At 38.9% G+C, this 21,223-nt stretch overlaps 1 protein-coding gene across 1 annotated transcript in view; it reads right to left on the minus strand.

Moving 5' to 3' along the window:
• Positions 1-21,223, minus strand: part of Swt1 (Swt1 RNA endoribonuclease) — a 259,608-nt gene that overhangs the window by 132,425 nt on the left and 105,960 nt on the right. The window contains exon 9 of the mRNA XM_090370461.1: positions 15,999-16,080. Coding sequence (XP_090226587.1) covers positions 15,999-16,080 — 82 coding nt within the window. The remainder of the gene's footprint in view (positions 1-15,998; positions 16,081-21,223) is intronic.

Here is a 21,223-nt window from a genome sequence, read left to right on the forward strand (position 1 = left end):
AAAAAGTTGAACAAAGAAAAGAAAAACTGTGCGAAGAAACGAGAGATAATGAAGTAATTTTAGAAGGGAAAGAAATATTTATTATCAATACATTCAATGTTGTTTGTAATAGATTAATTGCTGAAATAAACAGACGAACAGAAGCATACACCAATGTTTTAGATACTTTTAAAATATTTATAAATCTTGATTTAGATGAAACTGAATTAAACACTAATATTGATAAATTAATAAGTATATATAAAAATGACATTAACTCAGAAAAGTTTAAAGATGAAGTTATCCAATATTTACTGTTTATTAAAGGAGAAAACATTGGCAACAATATGAATGAAATGTATAATAACATTAATAATGGACTAAGATCTACATTTGCCAATGTTGAAACAATATTAAAAATATTTTTAATAATTCAAGCGGGGAATGTTCATTTTCTGTTCTCAAACTAAAATTTCTCATTGAGAAATAGTTAAATTCAAGATGAAATGAGCAATTTGTCATTGTTATTTATTGAATATGAACTAGTAAATAGCATTAATTACGATGATTTAATAGATATTTTTGCCAAGATAAAAACCAAGGAAAAAATACTAAACCTCCCAAGCACTTCCTAATTCATTTCACAAATATACATGGTCTCAATTCTAATCTTAACGATGTCCATTTCCACTTGCAGTCTGCCAAACCCCATGTACTTTTTCTGACAGAATCTCAGTTATCGGTTGATTCAACTACTGCTCATCTCAGATGCCCAAATTATTCGCGGTATGATTCCTTTCGCCTTAAAGGTGGTACTTGTGCATATGTCCGTTCTGATATTCCCTGTCAGAGACTTGGCAATTTGGAATCTACTCTCTTTGATCTTCTCTGGCTTAAAATCTCTGTACCTCATTGTGTAAAATTCATCTGTTGTCTCTACCATTCTCCCAACTTCACTAATCACTTGGAGCTTTTTGACTTCCTCTCTTTGCTACTTGACTTTCTCCAGTCCAACTTTCCTAACAGTGAGGTAATTTTCCTTGGTGATTTTAATGTTCACAATTCCAGCTGGCTTCCGTTTTCTAGTCACACCGACCCAGCAGGTCGAGATGCTGAGGCTTTTGCAATTACTAATGACCTTGCACAGATTGTTCATTTACCTACAAGAATACCAGATAATCCTAATCATACAGCCAACATGCTTGATCTTTTTCTCACAAACAACTTTTCTAAGTACACGGGCGAAGTGAGAGGTCCTTTAGGCACTTCAGATCACAACTTGGTGATTGTCACCTTTCCAATGGAGCCTTTATCTCATGGCTATTCCCAACCTCGTGTTGTTTGGCATTACAAGATGCAAAATGGGATGACCTGCGAGATTTCTTTTCTTCTTTTCCTTGGTGGAATTACTGTTTCAAAACTTCTGATGTCAACATTTGCTCAGATCGTGTCAGTGAAATTATTCTTGCAGGAATGGAATCCTTTATCCTACACTCCACTTTAAAATCTCGTCCTTTATCTAAACCTTGGTTTTCCAATAAATGTGCTAAGGCTGTTCAAGAGAAGAATGTTGCATATTGTAATTGGCGTGTTTCTAATTCTTCAGTTTCATTTTCTGCCTACACCAAAGCTCGCAACAATTGTAAAGCAGTTATTAATCATTCCAAACTATATTTTGTACAGACGAAGAGTAGAAAACTTGCTTCTTGCCCTAATGGTAGCCTAGCATTCTGGTCTCTTGCCAAAGCTATTTTCCGCAACTTTTGCCCACCTCTGTCAAAACCAGATGGTTCTGTTGTCACTTCAGCCAAGGATAAAGCTGACCTGCTAGCATCCCATTTTTCTTCCAACTCATATATTAATGATCTTGGTAAAACACCTCCCACCATTCCCAACACGCTCCATTCGATGCCTCCTGTGGTCTTCCATCAAAAGGATGTCAGAAGGACTTTGACGAATCTTGAAGCTAAGAAAGCTCCAGGTCCCGATGGTATTTCTCCACTTGTTCTCAAAACCTGTGCTCCTGAACTTACTCCTTTCCTTTGCCGCCTTTTTTGACTTTCATATTCCAAAGGTGTTTTTCCTTCTGCTTGGAAATTTGCTCATATCCAGCCAGTTCCTAAAAAGGGTGACAAATCCCTCCCATCCAATTATCATCCCATTGCAATTACTTCTACTCTTTCTAAAGTAATGGAGAAATCAATTAACCGCCAACTCTTAAACTACCTAGAAACCTTCCATCTGATCAACGATCGCCAGTATGGATTCCGTCAATGTTGATCCACTGGCGATGTTCTGGCTTTACGTTACCTTACGTTATGGACTAATTCAATGGAAAGGTTCGGTGAAACACAAGTAGTTGCTCTTGACATCTCAAAGGCTTTCGATCGTGTTTGGCATAAAGGTCTTCTAAACAAGTTTCCATCTTATGGTTTGCCAACTGTTTTTAGTAATTGGTTATCCAGTTTTCTCTCTGATCGCTCACTGAGGGTGATGGTAGATGGCTCTCTGTCTTCTAACTTTTCCACTAATGCCGGTGTCCCCCCAAGGTTCAGTTCTTTCCCCCACAATTTTCCTCTTGTATATTAATGACCTTCTTCCATTGACTGGAAATCCTATCCAAAGTTTTGCCGATGATAGCACATTGCATTCCACTTTCCATTTTGAGAAACCTTGCCCTGTTCAATCAGCTTCAACTGCTCGAAAATCTGCTACCAATTCCTTAAATGCCGATCTTCAGGTAATTCTCCAGTGGGGCAAAGACAACTTAGTTGATTTCAACCCTTCTAGAACTCAATCTTGTCTTATATCTCGCAAAAAGGATTCTTCTGCTCCTATGCTTATCTTTGGTGACACTCCGATTTCTAGGCAAAATGATATATCTCTTTTGGGGATTACCCTGACTTCTAATCTCACTTTGCACAAACACATTACAAATATTGCTTCCTCTGCATCTAAAAAACTTGGTTTTCTCTTTTGCTCTCGGCATTACTTTTCTTCCAAACAGCTTCTCATTCTGTATAAATCACAAATGCACCCTGCCATGGAATATTGTTCCCACATCTGGGGTGGTGTCCCCAAAACCTCTCTCAGGCTTCTTGATTCCATTCAGAAGAGGGCTTGGTTTGGTTTTGGTTTTTTTTTTGCCGCATTAGCTTCTATGGCTATAATGCGCCAAGACCATGTCAGTTATAAAAAAATTTAAACTTTCAGTAACCTAATTACTAGGTCACTATGTCCAAAGGTATAACAAATATATAAAGGGAAAATGTAAATTTTATATTCGATTAAAAATATTTATTGATTTTAAAAACCTAAAAACTGCAGTCACATTGCCATTGTCGGATAAAATCTGACTGAGTGTACATGGCTCAGTCAGATAATTAAAAGCGGTAAAACGGATATTTCTAAAATGTGGACAATCAATTAAAATGTGTCTCATGGATAAAACTGTGCCACAGTTCTCGCACATAGGACAGTCATCTGCCCTCAGCAAAAAAGAATGTGTAAGATGACCGTGTCCTATGCGGAGACGAGCTAGAACAACTTCCTCCTTGCGATTCCTGCGCAGACTAGACTGCCACGGTTCAATTACAGGCTTTATTTGATATAATTTATTCGCAGTCTGTCTATTCCACGAATCCTGCCATTGGGAATGTATTTTCTCGTGTATTATTTGCCTGTAGTCTGTATAGGGGACTAACAGGCAGCGATTATTATTGGGAATTGCTGATTTGGCTGCGGCGTCAGCCAAATCATTTCCCCTAATCCCAATGTGGCTCGGAATCCAGCAGAAGCGGATGTCATATTCGCGTTCATGGAGAACGTGAATCTTCTGCTGAATGCTAGACAGAACTGGATGAGGATTATATCTCAAGGATATTAAAGCCTGTAACATGCTAAGAGAGTTGGTATATAAAATGAACCGTTGATATTGGCATTCACTAATGTGATCCAAGGCTAACTCTACAGCGTGCAGCTCTGCAGTAAATATGCTGCATTCAGAGGGAATCTGCTCTGATATAGTCCTGTCTGTAAAGACAGCAGCAGATCCCACATATGATTCTGACTTCGAACCGTCTGTGTAGACTGGCGCGAAGTCGGAATATTCAGTTCGGTGTGCTGAATGAAGCTGCAGGTAGACACATGATGGAGTGTCCGACTTTGCCCAGATTCTAAGCGACAAGTCGCATGCCGGAACACGAGCATGCCAGGGTGGAAAGGGTTGCTGTGATGTTTGGGCAACCTTGTCTACCTTGATATTAAGTTCATTGAGTAGCCCTTGGAGACGAATACCAAAAGGACGATTGGCAGTCTTACGGGTATTGTACAAGTTTTCCCATCGTGGCTCAAAAACGAAGGGCCACGTTGGGTGGTCTGGCAGGGATTTCAGTTTTAAAGCATACTTTAGAGACAACTGCTTACGTCGAAGCGATAACGATGGTTCGTTTGCTTCGACGTATAAGCTCTGGACAGGAGATGTTCGAAATGCTCCAGTAGCGATACGAATAGCCTGATGGTGGACAGGGTCCAACCATCGAAGGGCACTGTCTCGGGCTGAGGAGTATACCTGGGACCCATAGTCTATTTTGGATCGCACAAGTGCACGGTAAAGCAGAAGAAGGGTGCATCTATCGGCTCCCCAAGATGTAGAGGAGAGCAAGCGGAGAATATTAAGCCCGCGTGTGCACTTTGTGCGGAGTTGACGAATATGATCCAAGAAGGTCAGTTTTTTATCGAATATGAGTCCCAAGAATTTTGTGTTCGCTGCTACCGGAATTGCATTTTGTCCGAGCCTTAATTCAGGTTCAGGATGAAGATTACGCTTGCGACAAAAGTGTACGCAAACGGTCTTCTCCGGCGAGAACCTGAAGCCATTAGCAAGTGCCCAGACATTCAGGTTATCAATGGCTTTCTGCAGTTGTCTTTCAATAACCCTCATGTTGCACGACTGGCAAAAAATGCTAAAGTCATCAACATAGAGGGCACTGTTTACAGTTGGAGGAAGTTGTTCTGTGATGGAATTTATTTTGATGGCAAAAAGCGTGACACTTAATACTGATCCTTGTGGTACTCCCTCCTCTTGGCTAAAGGAGCGAGAGAGTGAGGATCCCACACGAACTTGGAAAGATCGATTGGCTAAAAACATTTGAATAAAAAGGGGGAGATGCCCTCTAAGGCCAAGGTTATGTAAATCTTTTAAAATGCCAAATCTCCAAGTTGTGTCATACGCTTTTTCCATGTCGAAGAACACCGACACCAAGTGTTCGCGTTTTAGGAAAGCATCCCGGATGGATGCTTCCAATCTAATAAGATGGTCCAAAGTGGACCGGTTCCGTCGGAAGCCGCACTGGATGTTGGAGAGAAGGTCATTTGATTCTAAATACCATATTAAACGAGAATTGACCATTCTCTCCAGGATTTTGCACAAACAGCTAGTCAGAGCAATAGGACGATAATTGGTGGTGACTTTTGGATCCTTTCCTGGCTTAGGAAAGGCAAGAACGATTGCCTTTCGCCAGGAGTCCGGAAACTGCCCTTCAGTAAAGATTCTGTTATACAGAAGGAGCAGACAATCCATAGATTTTGGTGGAAGATTTTTAAGCATTTCATAATGGATGCCATCTGGTCCAACGGCACTTGCTTTGGAAAGAGCGAGGGCTCTTTCCAGTTCTTGAATAGTGAAATCCCCGTTGTAGGGATAAATACTCTTAGATTTAAAGTTAAGTGCCTGTTTTTCGATTTTATATTTCAGGACCAGGAACTCTGGGGAGTACGAGGATGTTGCGGAGATGTTAGAGAATGTTTCCCCAAGAGCATTGGCTATTGCAGTTGGATCTGCAATAGCGCATCCATTATAATCTAGGATTGAAGAAGGGTGGGATGTATATTTTCCCTTCATTTTCCGGATTTTATCCCAGACTACCTTAGAGTTGGTAGACTGGGTAATAGATGATGTAAAACGGATCCACGATTCCTTTTGACTCTGACGACGGATGTAACGTGCCTTGGCTCGTGCACGTTTAAAGGCTATAAGGTTGGTCGTGGTAGGATATCGGCGGAATATCCCCCACGCTTTGTTTGGAGCCTTTTTTGCTGCTGTGCATTGTGAATTCCACCAAGGTTTGGGAAATGGTGGAAACCGGGCAGATGTTTTTGGAACTGTATTCGCAGCTGCTTGGACAATATTTTCTGTGATGTACTTAACTGCATCATTGATAGGCTCTTGACTGACTGTGCCAAGATCAAAATTTGCCTGATGTTGGAAGGCAGTCCAGTCAGCCTGATCAATCTTCCACCGTGGTAACCTGAAGGGAAGACAGGGTCTCCCACTGTGTAACAAGGTTATCACGGGGAAGTGATCGCTTCCGTATGGATTCTCCTCCACTTCCCAAGTGAGTGAAGGGAGTAGAGAAGGGGAGCAGATAGAGAGATCAATAGCAGAAAAAGTACGGGTAGGCATGTGGAAGAAGGTGTTTTTTCCAGTATTTAGAAGGGAAAGGTCATTGTCATTGAGCATACGCTCAATGACTCGTCCCCTTCCGTTGATGTTTGCACTACCCCACACGGTATTGTGTCCGTTAAAATCCCCGAGAAGTAAGAAAGGGGGAGGCAGCTGCGTTAGAAGATCATCAAGGTCTGCCTGGGAGATGTCAGTTCCAGGCGGCAAATAAATGGAGCACACAGTTAATAAAAATCCCACTGAAAGGCGAATTGCGACAGCCTCTATGCTGGTTGTAATTAGCAAGGGCTGCACTGGGGTCTGGTTACCCACAAGGATAGCCACTCCCCCGTGTACAGAGCCATCCGCAATTCTATCCTTTCGAAAAATTGTGGTGTTATGCATCGTGGGATCATCATTTGCCTTTAGGTATGTCTCCTGCAAGCAAAAGCAAACTGGCTCGTGCTTTTGCAGGAGGGCCTTGATGTCATCAATGTTTCGCCGGAATCCACGACAATTCCATTGTAGGAATTTAGCCATTATTTTGGCTTGGTGGGTCCATCAGGCGGCTTCCGAGGTGCTGAGGGCTTACTTTTATCAGTCTTGGATTTGTCCTTTTTGGGGAAGAATGGACGCTGTCCCGTGTCCATTTCCTCCTCCACGAAGAGTTCCAAGACTGACTCTTCGGGTACCTCCTTCTGCTCCACATCCATCTTTTCTTGGGTACTAGGGGGGACTTCCCCTTTCTTATTCTTTTCTTTCATAATTGTCTTTGTTACTTGTGGAGCATTAGGAGGTACCGATATAGGAGTGGCAGCTGATTGGTCCTTCTGTGTAGGTTTTTGCGAACTTAAAAGATACCGCGCGATGGGAGTGAAAGACTCCTTTGGAGGAATGGTCATGTCCGTCTGAGTTCCGACGGAACATCTCCCTGCTACCTTCTGGGCGTAGGTAGGTCTGTTGGTATTCAGGGGTTTGACCGATTTCCTTGCCTCCTGGTATGATATGTTAAGCTCTGCCTTCAGCTGTTGAATCTCTTTTTCTTCTTTCCACCTCTGGCATGCTCGTGAATAGGCCGGGTGTTCGCCTTCACAGTTAATACAGGTGGGTTTTGCGGCTGAACATGCTGTTGTTTCGTGGTCCTTTGCACCGCATCGAGTGCATGCAAGGACTCCACGGCAGGCCATTTGAGAATGTCCATACTTCTGGCATTTGAAACACCGTAAAGGGTTCGGAATGTATGGACGCACTGAACAGTTGATGTATCCAGCTTTAATCTCATCAGGAGGTTTAGGAGTGTTAAAAGTCAGGATAACGCTCCTGGTTTTAACTATTTTTCCATCCCTTCGCGCAGTGATTCTCTTGACGGCAATGACTCCCTGTGGTTTTAATTCGGAGCAGATTTCCTCCTCGTATACGTCGAGAAGGTCCCACTCCGAAATGACACCTCTAGATGAATTGAGTGTTCTGTGTGGTGTCACTGTTATAGGGATTCCTCCGATTGATGTTGTTCGGAGTAGGTGTTCAGATTGCCTGTCATTTGTAGTTTCAATTAAGAGGTCTCCAGAGCGGAGCCTCTTAACTGATTTGGGTGAACCTACTAACCCATCTAACACTTTCTGTATAAAGAAAGGTGACATTTTTCCAATCGGTTTTTCATTGGTGGAGTGCATGATTAAAAACCGCGGGATAGGACCGGATGGTAATTCAGTCCGCTGCCTCTTTGAAGCAATATTGCTGTCAGTGTCTGTGTTTTCAGATAGGGACCGGGTTGGGGCCCCTGAAGAAATGAGTTTATCAGGATTCATGGAGTTTATTAAAGTGTTCAGTGCCCGGGCTCCCCACCCACCACGGAGCCCAAAGGGACGCCCACTACCCGGCATGCAATAAATGCGCTCGGGAGTGGGACGCCAGGGCTACCCAGACACTATACCCGCACCGCCGCCAGCCTGAATCCTGTCCCTCGGACCATGAGGGTAGGGGCGTGGCATTGACACGGTTGACCCTCGCAGGCGAACCTACTAGCCGATTGATCCTAGCCGGGCCTTCCAGGACCACCCGTCTTGTCGAAGCAGGGGCCAAAGTGGTGTATTGAAGCTGGGCCCCTCAACCACCAGGATCCCCCTTTCCGAATTTCCACGGGTCGCAGCGCACAGCAAACACGCCGGATTCCATTGATGTAAGCCCGGAACCTAGGCTGTGGGCGTTGGATCCCAGTGATGCTAGTCTGGAAGTCCAGCAGCGTCACTGGGAGGTCCCCTCACCACGTACAGGTGCCCACGTCGAGGGGTCAGAAGAGGGCAGTTAGGTTAATTAATGATTCATCTCTGACAGAGTCTCTCCACTCGCTGTCTCATAGACGTACTGTTTCTGCTGCATGCCTCATCTACAGATACTTCCATGGGCACTGTTCTGAATTGGCTTCTATGATTCCCGCTCTCTCTTTCAAAACAGTCCGAACACGTGCCGCCACAAGCCAACATCCATTTACTGTCCAACTTCAAACTCACAGAACCAACTTTTCATCTTCCTTGTTTACTCATTCAATTGCCGTTTTCTGGAACAACCTTCCTTCATACGTATTTCCTGAAAATTACAGTCTACAGAAGTTCAAGTCCAATGTCAGCAAATATCTTCTTTTGTCGTCTCAACTTCCGACCCAAGCATGGTACTAAGTACTATAGGTTCTAATACCTCTCGTGTTTGGGGTTTACATAAAAAAAAAAAAAAAAAAAAAAAAAATATATATATATATATATATATATATATATATATATAAAAATGACACTGACTCAGAAAAGTTTAAAGATGAAGTTATCCAATATTTACTGTTTATTAAAGGAGAAAACATTGGCAACAATATGAATGAAATGTATAATAACATTAATAATGGACTAAGATCTACATTTGCCAATGTTGAAACAATATTAAAAATATTTTTAACAATTCAAGTGGGGAACGGTAATTTTCTGTTCTTTAACTAAAATTTCTCATTGAGAAATAGTTAAATTCAAGATGAAATGAGCAATTTGTCATTGTTATTTATTGAATCTGAACTAGTAAATAGCATTAATTACAATGATTTAATAGATATTTTTGCCAAGATAAAACCAAGGAAAAAATATTTATGCAAATAAATTATATGAACTCAATTTAGCTGTTGCATGGCTATTTTATAATGTACCTGGTATTATTTACTGATGAAAAACAAAACGATATGAATGTTTTTATATTTTTGTAACACAATTTTTGATATTGTTTTGTAATAAATAAATAAATTCTTTATTGCTAATAAGTACAGGACATGTACTAGAGACAATAATACTCAACACAGCAACATGGCCAGGAGTTTTACATTATAAATGAAATTAATTGGCAATAAGGAAAAAATTACCGTTACATGGAAATTATGAGTTACAAACATGTAAATTATAATAATGATAAAATGAGGACTAAATGTCATATGGAGGAAATTATCCCAGTTCCACAGATGTAATCCACTCGAGGAGCATGTGACGGTATTTGTAGTCGGTAGCTAATTTCTGAAGGTCGACTCCAAGATAGAGCAGTGCCTGAATTTTGGGGAGTGCCTGGGCAGGTAGGAACCGACTACACAGTTTCAATCGGTTGAAGTGTAAAATTAGTAATTACACTAATTTGTTGTACTTATTTGTGTATTATACTTTATTGTTGTTGAGCTCCCCCATAGCTGGGTTCTGATGGTCAGGCAGCCCGGGTTCGATTCCAGTGGGGTTACAAATTTATGGTGTTCACCCAGCACCATGATGTGAAATGAGGAGCAACTCGTGAAAGGGCAGCAGATGCTGGTCACGAAACAGGGTGATGGAAGTCAATTCACTGACCACGTGATGACCCTTCAAAGCCGCGTGGCTAGTCATCATACCCTCACAGGCTGTTGTGACACAGTCTAGTTCAGCACTCTTTAAATTTCGCAATATTATGTTTGTTTAAACAGATTCGTAAAAACAATAGTTTTTTCCTTCTGATCATATTTATATATGCGAAAATTGTTTTTTTTTTTTTTTTTTTTTTGGCCTCTGGAATCTTCAAAGGGGACCCCCACAGGAGCTTAGTGCCTCAGGCCCCAAGAAGTGTAAGTATGGCCCTGTTTGTATCCCTGCCACATAAAATGTGTATAGGAATTTCTGCTAACTGCTAATATTCCTTTATAAGTGTTCTATATAGCAAACGCTCCACTTTCACATCCTGCCCATTTCCAATTTTTATTTTTTTTTTATTTTTTGACAAAGTGTCAAATTATTAGTATTAGTAGTGGCAAATGATACAAGTTTATACAGGATCAGCCAAAAAAAATCCCTTCCCATTTCACCTATCCATCCTCCCCCCCAACAGTTTGTCTGGTTCTTCCTTGAACTTATTCATGCTGTCCACTTCCACATCAGACAGAAGTGCATTCCAGCAATCAAGCACCCGTTGGCTAAAGGCAAACTTCTGCATATCTATTCTGCAACTATCCTTCCTCAATTTGAATTTATGCCCCTTCATGTGCATAGTCTGAGCAAGACGAAGAATCCCATGAGCACTGAGCTTGCTCAATCCATGCAAAGCCTTAAACACTCAATAGGATCACCTTGCAAGTGCCTTGTCCCAAGATACAGCAATTTGCAGAGCTGAAGCCTTTTTGGGTAAGAGCATCCATTTGTTCACTTCACCAATCTCATTGCCCTTCTCTGTATCTGCTCCAGCAGCTCTACATCTCTCCTAAAATGAGGCCTCCAGACCTGTATGCAGTACTCAAGATGTGGTCTGACTAATGGAATATCCTCCTTATCCCTGCTAGCAAAATTCCTGTATATCATTTACAAAACCCCCATGTCCTGTCCTGGCAGCCTGTTTGCACTGCTCAGAGAACTTCATATCTGACTGAACAATTACCCCAGGTCTTTTTCATTTTCGACTACCCTGAGTGTAGTGCCACACAGATAGTATGTTAATCCAGGATTACTGCTACCCATGTACATTACTCTACATTTTTTGTTATGTTATTGGTTTTTAGGAGCATTAGCAACTAAGACCATATTGCTCCGGGGATATGCGGTGGTCATTCCCTGACCTTTCCACATCCTCCGTATTTGGTGATCACAGGCTCGAACCCCAGTCTAATCAAGAAGCGTGTGCTGCACACTGCTGCTCCTTCCCACCTGGCTACAGAGGCACCACATTTTTTGTCAATGTTAAACCTCGACTGTCCAACTAACTAATTTTTCTAGATCTTGCTGCAGTAGCATACCATCGTTACTTTATTAACCATCCTGCCAACCTTCATATCATATCATCTGCAAACTTAGAAATCAAGCCTAATATACTTTCATCAATATCGTTAATAAATGCAGAAAACAACAACAGGCCCAACACTAAACTCTGTGGACTCCACTGATTGGACACTGCTCCTCGTGGACTACTGATAACAACTGTCTTCTCCCACTTAACCATCCCTTTATTCATAGCAGTAACTTGCCCTTAATGCCACACTGCTCCAATTTGTACAGTAGTCTATTATGTGCAACAGTATCAAAAGCTTTCCTGAAATCAAAGTATATGATATCAAAATTATTTTTTACATCCAGTTTCTTTGTTACTGCATCATAATAGCCAATAAATTCGTCAGACAAGATTTCTTCTTGACAAACCCATGCTGTGACTGAAGTGTAACTGCACTCCTGTCTAGATGGTCCTGCATCTAGTTTATGGAAGAATACCTTTTTTGGGTTGCAAAATTTAAAATGGGTTTGTTTGACACTGAGGATGCAGAGAGAACAGGAAGACCAGTTTCTGTGACAGTCGCTGAAAACGTACAATAAACAGTATTGTGATACCACACGCATCATGATACTGTTTAATAGATAAATTTCTGCTGAATGGATAGCTGAGACGGTAGATGTGTCCAGGGAACATGTTGAATATGTTATTCATGACATTTTGGACATGTGGGAGCTTTCTGCCAAATGGGTCCCCAAATGGCTAAATGCTGATCAAAAGCCATAACCTATCTTCAACTGCCACTTCAAAGCACTGAACAATTACCATTTGAGCAAGGTGCCAATGATTTCTTTTGTTCAAATTGTTATCATTAATGACCCAGAGACCAAAGAAAAGTCAAAGGAGTAGAGGCATAGAAAATACTGGCTGCAGATAATTTTAAGTTCTGGGACTTATTTTCATTATTACAGGGCCATCAAAAAGAGTTTTGACTGCTTACATTTTTTTATGCATTATGCTGGCACTGATGAGTTAAGAATGGAATTTTTTTTTTTTTATCAGTTAATGAAGCACCATAGTAAGTTATTATGATTTATATAGCTCATTAGCAACTAAGGCCATTTGCATTTTGTGTACTATGTCTGTACAAGTGTGTATTCACAGGAAAATCTATGTGCTGTACAGGTCAAAAAACCCAAGAATAACAGTGAAAATCAAACTTCTCCACCCACGACTGAATAACTACAGCCTGAATTGAAGAGGCCCTTAAGAACTCACTCTAGTCAACGACAGAATCCAAACCCAGACTTCTACAAATGAATTCACAAGTAGTGAAACTGCTATATTGTCAGAGGATGCACCCCTTCTATACAATGCTTAAAGTGGGAAAATTCCATAAGACAGAACATTACTGAGCAGTCTTTTTGTGTGAAAAGGTTTTCTCAAACTGGCAATATTGTTACAGTTTAACATAATTTAAAGTGAGACTTGGTTGCAAAAAAGGTCCAGAAAGATCCACAATTTTGAGGATTAGCAAAGAAGATTGAACAGTCTGGTTCTGTGATAGACAATAAGAAGTGTGGCTATGGTTATCTGTGAAATAACTATCATAACAGCTGTGTTTAAGACAAACATTTACCTTAAGCACAACCCTTAAACTGTTTCTTATAAAAAAAAAAAAAAATGCAGACGCAACAATTCCCGACTGATGCTGACAAAGAAAAATGATTCATCTGTTGTGATTTGTTTCATCAATATTCAGAAAACATGCATTTACCTTAATTCTATAAACTGCAGCACTTGTAAACTAGGCACCTACAAGGAGACCTGACTGAAGTACTTAAGGCTTTAAATGGACTGGGAAAACTAAATGCTGATGGCATCCTTATCCTTGCTCTTTCTCAGACAACACACATAAGGGGGCATAAACTTAAACTAAAAAAGAATGGTTGCATGACAGGATGTGCAAAAATTTTCTTTCAGCTAGAGAATAATTGACTGTTGGAACAAACTTCCATCTGGTGTTGTGGAAGTGGGCAATTTGAATAAACTTGAGGAAGGATAATGCAGTATGCTAAAAGCTCCATCAAGACGTTGTTCCAACAAGATGGAGTAAACAACAGCCTCACGTGAACAGGCATACTAGTGAATTCAGTTCATTTCCTGAAGGAACATTTTAATGATAGGATCATCTCTAATCGATATTGTGGATGATATGGATTGTATGGTCTTGACCACCATATACTCGCTGGATCTGAATCCTTGTGGATTATTTCCTATGGATATTCCTGAAGAACAATATCTACAGGATTAATCCATATCCTCATAAAAAATTTAAGGGTGAAATCACAATTGCTGTGAACGGTATCTCCAAAGAAACACAAACCAGTTAGACATCTTGAAATAGTCTTGGATAAAATGAAATCACATATCGAACATGTTTTTGCTTAAACAATAATCTCTTACACATTTAATGACACCATCAATGTCAGTGCAACGTGTCAAAACATATCGGCATTCAAAACTGTTTTATTTTTGTTTTTTTTGATAATCCTGTGTGGAAGTAGGTAGATTGAATAAATTTAAGGAATGCATATGTACACATACACACAAAATTCAATCATGCTAATTTAAGAAGTAATAAATAATACATAAAGCCCTGCAAACAGTGTGCAAAAAGGCCAAAATGATTAATGTGATTTCATAAACAAACCTTGTCTTTGAGAACTGTCTAAAAAAGACAGTTGTTTAATAGATGTGCAGAAATTTGCCTTTAGCCAGCGGGTAGTTGATTGGTAGAACAGACTTCAATCTTTTGTTGTGAAAGTTGATAGCCTAAATAAATTTAAAGCTGAGCTGGACAGGCATTTGGAACGAATGGAGGGGTGAAATGGGAGGGTTTTTTTGGCCGATGCTACCCAAGTTTGCTTTCTTGCATCGTATGCCTCTACTAATGCTAATGCTAATTTTTGGCATACTGGCTACTCAGAACATAATGTGCTAATTTAATTAATGCAGTTTTCTTCATATTTTTTTAAAGTATGTCTTCGTCAGTGTTTCTTCACGGACTATTTGCATGTTATGTGGATGAAAAATTTGGAATAACTGGGGAAAGGTGTATGGGGGGGGGATCTTGCTCTCTCCACCTGAGGTTGGCTAGCTAAATTTGGCTGAAGAGACCTTTAAAAATTTCTCTGATCACATTCAAATCTAGGCCTCTCCAAAGGAGTGAAAAGAATAGACAAAAGAGAATGGGGGGGAAAGAGAAAGAGAGAGAGAGAGAGAGAGAGATGCATATATATATTTGTATCATATAAAAAAAATAAAATGTGCAGATATCCTGCAAAATATCATAAATTGCAATGCTATATGTGTGGATAAATGAAACACAGCTTCAACACCACAAGTAATAAACAAGAAATTAGTCATATAACTGACCAAACTTTATAAGAATCAAAACTTGAAGGAAATTTGTTTTGATTAAAAAAAATCAAAGACAAAATAACATCTATTACTTCTAGTAAAATGACAGAGCTATTGTTATTTGTTATTTTGGTTTTTAGGAACATTAGCAACTAAGGCCATATTGCTCCAGGGATATGTGGTGGTCATTCCCTGACCTTTCTGCATCCTCCGTATTTGGTGATCAATGACAGAACAAGGAAACTCCATTTAAACAAGAAACCCCTAGCCAAGTTACAGTAATAAATTATTTTCAAAAGAACCAACTTGTAAAGCACAAAAAATTAAATGTAGGATGAAAACTGTCAATAAATGAAAAAAAAAATTCCCAAAAGTAAACAAATTCCCATATTTCAAACTTCATGACTGTTAGAAGATGTCTGGTTGCCTTCCTGACTATTAGATTCTAACTAAGGATAGATGGCAAAACCATTCTCAAAACAGTTGTCAAGATAATATTGGTACTGCCTTATAAATAAATGGCAATTATGAGTAATGAGTGGTATATTATTTAATTGTAGTTCAAAACAAAGACAGTTCACTGTAAACATGACACATTATACAGAGCCAAACAGTATAGCTGTACCAGAGTCCTAACAATAAGGGCCTAGTCCTTAGGGCATGGTAAGCAGTTTAGACTTAGTCTTTTCCTCAACTATTTATAAAATAAAAATTATCAATTAGCATTTTGTGTACTTAGTGAACTATAAATTCTGTTATGTAATATATAACAGTAAAAAATCAAACATGAATTATATTTTGCTTTTGACTGGTTCTTCTAAATAACTAAAGTACCAAATGCAACTAAGCACATTCTACAAAAAACAGATATGCCTTCCACAATTTATAAAACAATCCTCAAAGTTCAATTTACCATGTTTTTGTAGCTGCATACAGCAATGAAGTATCTTATCATCATTGCATTCAGCATTCAAATTCTTTTCCTGTTCTCTTGCCTATAAGAAGATAAAATACAATTTATTAGATTATTACTAGTAATACAAAACTGTACTATAAAGGACAACCTTTTCAATTTTTAATATAAATAACAAATGATTAATTAAAAAATACTATACCTAAAAGGGGGAAAAAAGTAAACTTACTATAAAAAAACTAAGAAATAAAATATAATAAAAGCCTTATATTAATAAAAGGAAACAGATATTATTATATACATTTTTCACAAAAAGAAATATAACTGCAGAGGAGCTGGCAAAAGCTGCATGGCAAAACTAAGTTTTCTACAAAATGCACACAATCTCATACTGTGAAGAAAAAGGTCTGGATGACTTGCTGCAAACTTATTTGGGTTTCAAAAATTAAAATAATTTATCAACTATCATCATCATCATCATCAGCCATTTTCAATCCACTGCAGGATGAAGGCCTCTCCAGCAACTTTCCAGTTCCTTCTGTTTTGAGCACTGGACATCCATTTACTACCCACAAACTCATGAATTTCATCTATCCATCTCCGCCTTTGTCTTCCAGGTTTTCTTCTAGCTCCTCTTGGATACCATTCTGTTATTTTCTTAGTCCATCTGTCATCATGTCTTCGAGCTATGTGTCCTGCCCAAGACCATTTTAGTTCTTTAGTTTTGATAAGAATGTCCTTTACTTGAGTTTGTTGCCTAATCCATGTGTTTCTCTTCTTATCTAACAGTCTTATTCCCAATATGATTCGTTCCATTCTTCGCTGTGTAGTTCTCAGCTTCTCTTCCATTCTTTTGGTGAGTGCCCAAGTTTCACTTCCATAAGTCATGATGGGGAGTATACATTGGTCCATTATTTTACGTTTCAGACAAACTGGGATATTGCTCTTCAGTATGTGACTATATTTCCTGAATGCTATCCATCCAAAATTTATTCTTCTCTTGACTTCCAGCCATTTATCATTATTACAGCTAATAACTTGTCCCAGATAAGTATATGACTCCACCTTTTCAATTACTGCTCCTTCAATCATTATTTCCCTTTCTGTGGCATACTTGTTCATCATTACTTTTGTTTTAGCCATATTCATCTTTAGTCCAAAATCCTTACTAGCTGTGCATAACTGATTAAGATTTTCCTCTAATTCTTTGGGATCATGGCTTATGACCACAATGTCATCTGCAAATCGTAAATGGTTTAGGTACTCTCCATTCACATTGACTCCTTTCTGCGACCAGTCTAATCTTCTGAAAGATTCCTCAAGGGCAGCAGTAAACAGCTTCGGAGATATTGTGTCTCCTTGTCGAACTCCTTTCTCAATTTTAAATTTCCTACAGTCTTTGTCTAGTCTAATAAAGGAGGTAGCACTCTTGTATATTTTCTTCAAAATCATAATATATGGGGTATCAATGCCTTGTCTTTCCAGTGCCCGAAACATTGCCTTATGCTGTATGGAGTCAAATGCCTTTTCATAATCCACAAATGCCAGGCATAATGGTGTTTTATATTCATTTGCTTTCTCCATTAGCTGTGATATTACATGAAGGTGATCCATAGTTGAGAATCCTGTCCTAAAGCCAGCTTGCTCTTTCGGTTGATTCTCATCCAGTATTCTTTCTAATCTGTTAGTAATGACCCTTGTGAACAACTTGTAGATGTGGGATAACAAGCTAATTGGTCTATAATTTCCAATTTCTGATTTAACTCCTTTCTTATGCAGCAAAACTATGATTGCATCATTCCACTGCTTAGGCGTCACACCTTTTCTAATGCACTTTGTGAAGAGCCTTGCCAGTTTTTGTGTTATGTCTCTTCCTCCCAATTTTAACAACTCTACAGTAACTTCATCTTCCCCCGGGGCTTTCTGATTCTTCATTTTCTTCAATGCATGCTCTACCTCATCAGGAAGAATATTGTGTATGTCGTATGTGTTGCTACGTTGCAATCCATCTTCCCCACTGCTGGCATCATTCCCCTGCTCCTTGTATAATTCTCTATAGTAGTCTTCTGCTATTTGAATTATGCCTTCTCTGCTGTTTATAAGTACACCATCACTATTCTTCAGTTTCAGTATCATTTGTCTTTCTGTATTACTGCTCATGGCTGCTGATTTAAATCCTTTGTTTTCCCTTAATGTTTGTTCTACTTTTCTTGTGTTAAATCTTCTTATGTCCTCTCTGAGTCTCTTTCTAATGGCTTTGCATAACTCAGTATACTCAATTTTCTCCCTGTCAGTGTTTTTCTTGCTCTTCATTTGTCGTCTTTGGTTCATCATGACAAGTGTTTCTTGACTAATTTTTTCTTCTTTGGATTTCTGTTTCCCTATAGGTTTCTTGGGCTTTATCACTTTCAGAAAGTTGTAATATTCCTCGTCGATATCTTGGTCCTGAGCAGTCTGCAGAAGCTCAAACTTGTTCTTAATTTCCAGTACATACTGCTTTTTCTCCTCCTCTGTTATTTCAAAGACCTTTGTATTATTTACTCGAGTCAGTTTTTTCCTTTCCTTTCCTACATCTATATCAAGTGTACATCTTACCATTCTGTGATCACTTCCAACATTTACCTTATTCAGGACGGTAACATCATTCACAATATATCTTCTGTTAGTGAGGATGAAGTCGATTTCATTAGTAGTTAATCCATTTGGACTCTTCCATGTCCACTTTCTGTTCACCCTTTTCTTGAAAAAAGTGTTCATTACTGACAGTCCTTGAGATTCTGCAAATTCCACAAGTCTTTCACCTCTTTCATTTCTTTCACCAATTCCAAAATTTCCTATAGTTCCCCTTTCTGTGCTGTTTTGTCTTTTTCCAACCTTAGCATTGAAGTCTCCCATAATAATAGTGTAGTGGGTTTTCTGCTCATCTAGAAGACTCAATTTCAGTGTACATTTCTTCAACCTCTTCATCATCATGGCTCGATGTTGGTGCATAAATCATTATAATCTTTAGCTTGTATCTCTTAGAAATCTTGAGTATTAGTCTTGACACTCTTGGTGATGTACTTTTGAATTCCAAAATGTTGTTTTTAAAATCTTTATGGACCAGAAACCCAATTCCACCTTCACTCCTTTCACTGTTTCCATTGGTGTACAGCAGATTTCCACTTGATAAACTTATAAGTGATTCATTTCTTCTTCTTGTTTCAGCCAAACCGATGATATTCCAATTCACATTTTCTAATTCCTTTTCCAGCTCTAATATCCTGTCTTCACCGATGAGTGTTCTTACGTTATAACAGGCCAAGTTCAGTTTCCGTGCATGGCAGCCTGGTCGTACCCAGAGATTCTTAGCACCCTCTGCTTCCACTCTAATCCTCTCGCTGCCGTAAGAGGGAGAGTGAAAGCTGCTGGGGACTGAGGGCCATTTGTTTCGTCGTGCTTTCATATTGCTGGAGGGGTTGGTCTTTTCCTCTTCATGCTGACCAGGCATCTTGAAGAGAACCACTCTACACGTTCGTTGCCACCTAAGTGACGTAACAGGGCTTACCATCGAGAAGGTGTGCATGAGTGGATTTTAGGGAGGCAGGCCAACCGGACTTCTCCTAAATCTTCTGTAATAGAAAGATATTGGATCCATCAGTGTTTTAGGCTGAGTGTCTGATAACACACAGGATACCTGTTCCCCTCTAAGCCCCTTATCAACTATATAAATATTTAAACATTTATTTTGATATTTGGTTCAAAAGAAAATAATGTTAATTTCTGCACTACTTTTATCAGACAGTTTTATAATAATGTCACTCAAACAAGTGGTTACAAATGATGTTCTAGAAAATTTTATTATGAAAAAATTAACGTACAGCAATAAAGAAAAACTCAGTTTTTTTTTTTTCTTTCCCTCTCAGAGTATTGACAGTTTTCACTTTCTAGAGATTGTCTAGTTTACAAAGTAAGTTTCAAGTGTCACTCTATTAGATGTTAGTTACCTCAAAGGAAATGCACAGGTTGTCCTGTGCATTTTCCTCTAGGGTAACTAACATTTAATCAAAGGTAAGTGAAGCAACTGAAGATGGTATGTGCATGTAGAAAGACTAAGAAAAGGAAGTTTAGATAGATTAAAAGGCAAATACTGAAAGCAAAATTGGACAAATAAATTTTCTATCCTCCGACCTTATGAGCACATAATATCAGGAGTTCACAAGACAGACAGAATACAAGAAATTTACTGTATTTAGTAGTCATGTAGGAAATAACCATAGTCACTCAAAGCAAGTAATAAGCCAACAGGATGGTGTCAAGCAAACGTTAGAGGAAAAGAACAATCTGGGTAGGGTTAAAGATGTATTAGCAAATATGACAGGATGAAAGAAAAATAATGAGTGGAAGACTGATCACTGGCTATATTAGATGTGAATGATAAAATAATATAGGGTTGTAGAGTTAAAAATTGAAATAATTTAAAAATGGAACTCATCTCTGCATTCACTCTTGGGAAGTGCTTCTTTAGTCCCTCCAGTGACAGAGAATGACTTTTAACCATCATGACTATAGCCTATTCTCACATTATACATGAATCTTCCCAAACTGCCAATACGGTTTAATACAAGTAGCATCACCCAAAAAGATGAAGCTACTATTTCTCTAAAACTCAGAACATGGCCTTGTGCATGATGATATTCTGATCCTTATTTATCAAGGATCAGAATATCATCATGAAAGCTGCTGAGACATACTGGTCTCCCATTAGACAATGGTGACCAAAATTAATAAACACGTGCCATCTGTGAATAACACCATGTACCAAATTTTCAAAAAGGTTCTATTTACCAGTATTTTTTAGTGTTTCTTTATGAAAGTGAGTATACTGATTCTGAATATGAACTTAGTTTTTGCACAGCATCAATGGTTTGCCCAGAATGAAAAAAAAAAGAAGAAAAAAAAAAAAAAAAAAGTAAATATGCATTAATCCTAATATCGAATTTATTAATAACAGTGATAAAGCAACAAGCTAAAAAAAAATCAATCCAAATTAAAAAAGTAGAAACTCTCCTTGTTTAATTGAAAAATTTCCTTAAAATGTACACTTGAACATCTTTGTCTTTTGTGGTCAGTGTGATCATCCTGAACCAATAACCAGATATAGAAACCAAACGTAGCTTCATCCCACTTTCCTTGGTACCTCTTCTCCATTGATTACATGTCCCTGTGAATTGTCTCCTCGAGTA

This window comes from Mastigoproctus giganteus, chromosome 3 (genome assembly GCF_048544385.1).
Source record: "Mastigoproctus giganteus isolate SK-2022 chromosome 3, ASM4854438v1, whole genome shotgun sequence".
Classification (NCBI taxonomy): domain Eukaryota; kingdom Metazoa; phylum Arthropoda; class Arachnida; order Uropygi; family Thelyphonidae; genus Mastigoproctus; species Mastigoproctus giganteus.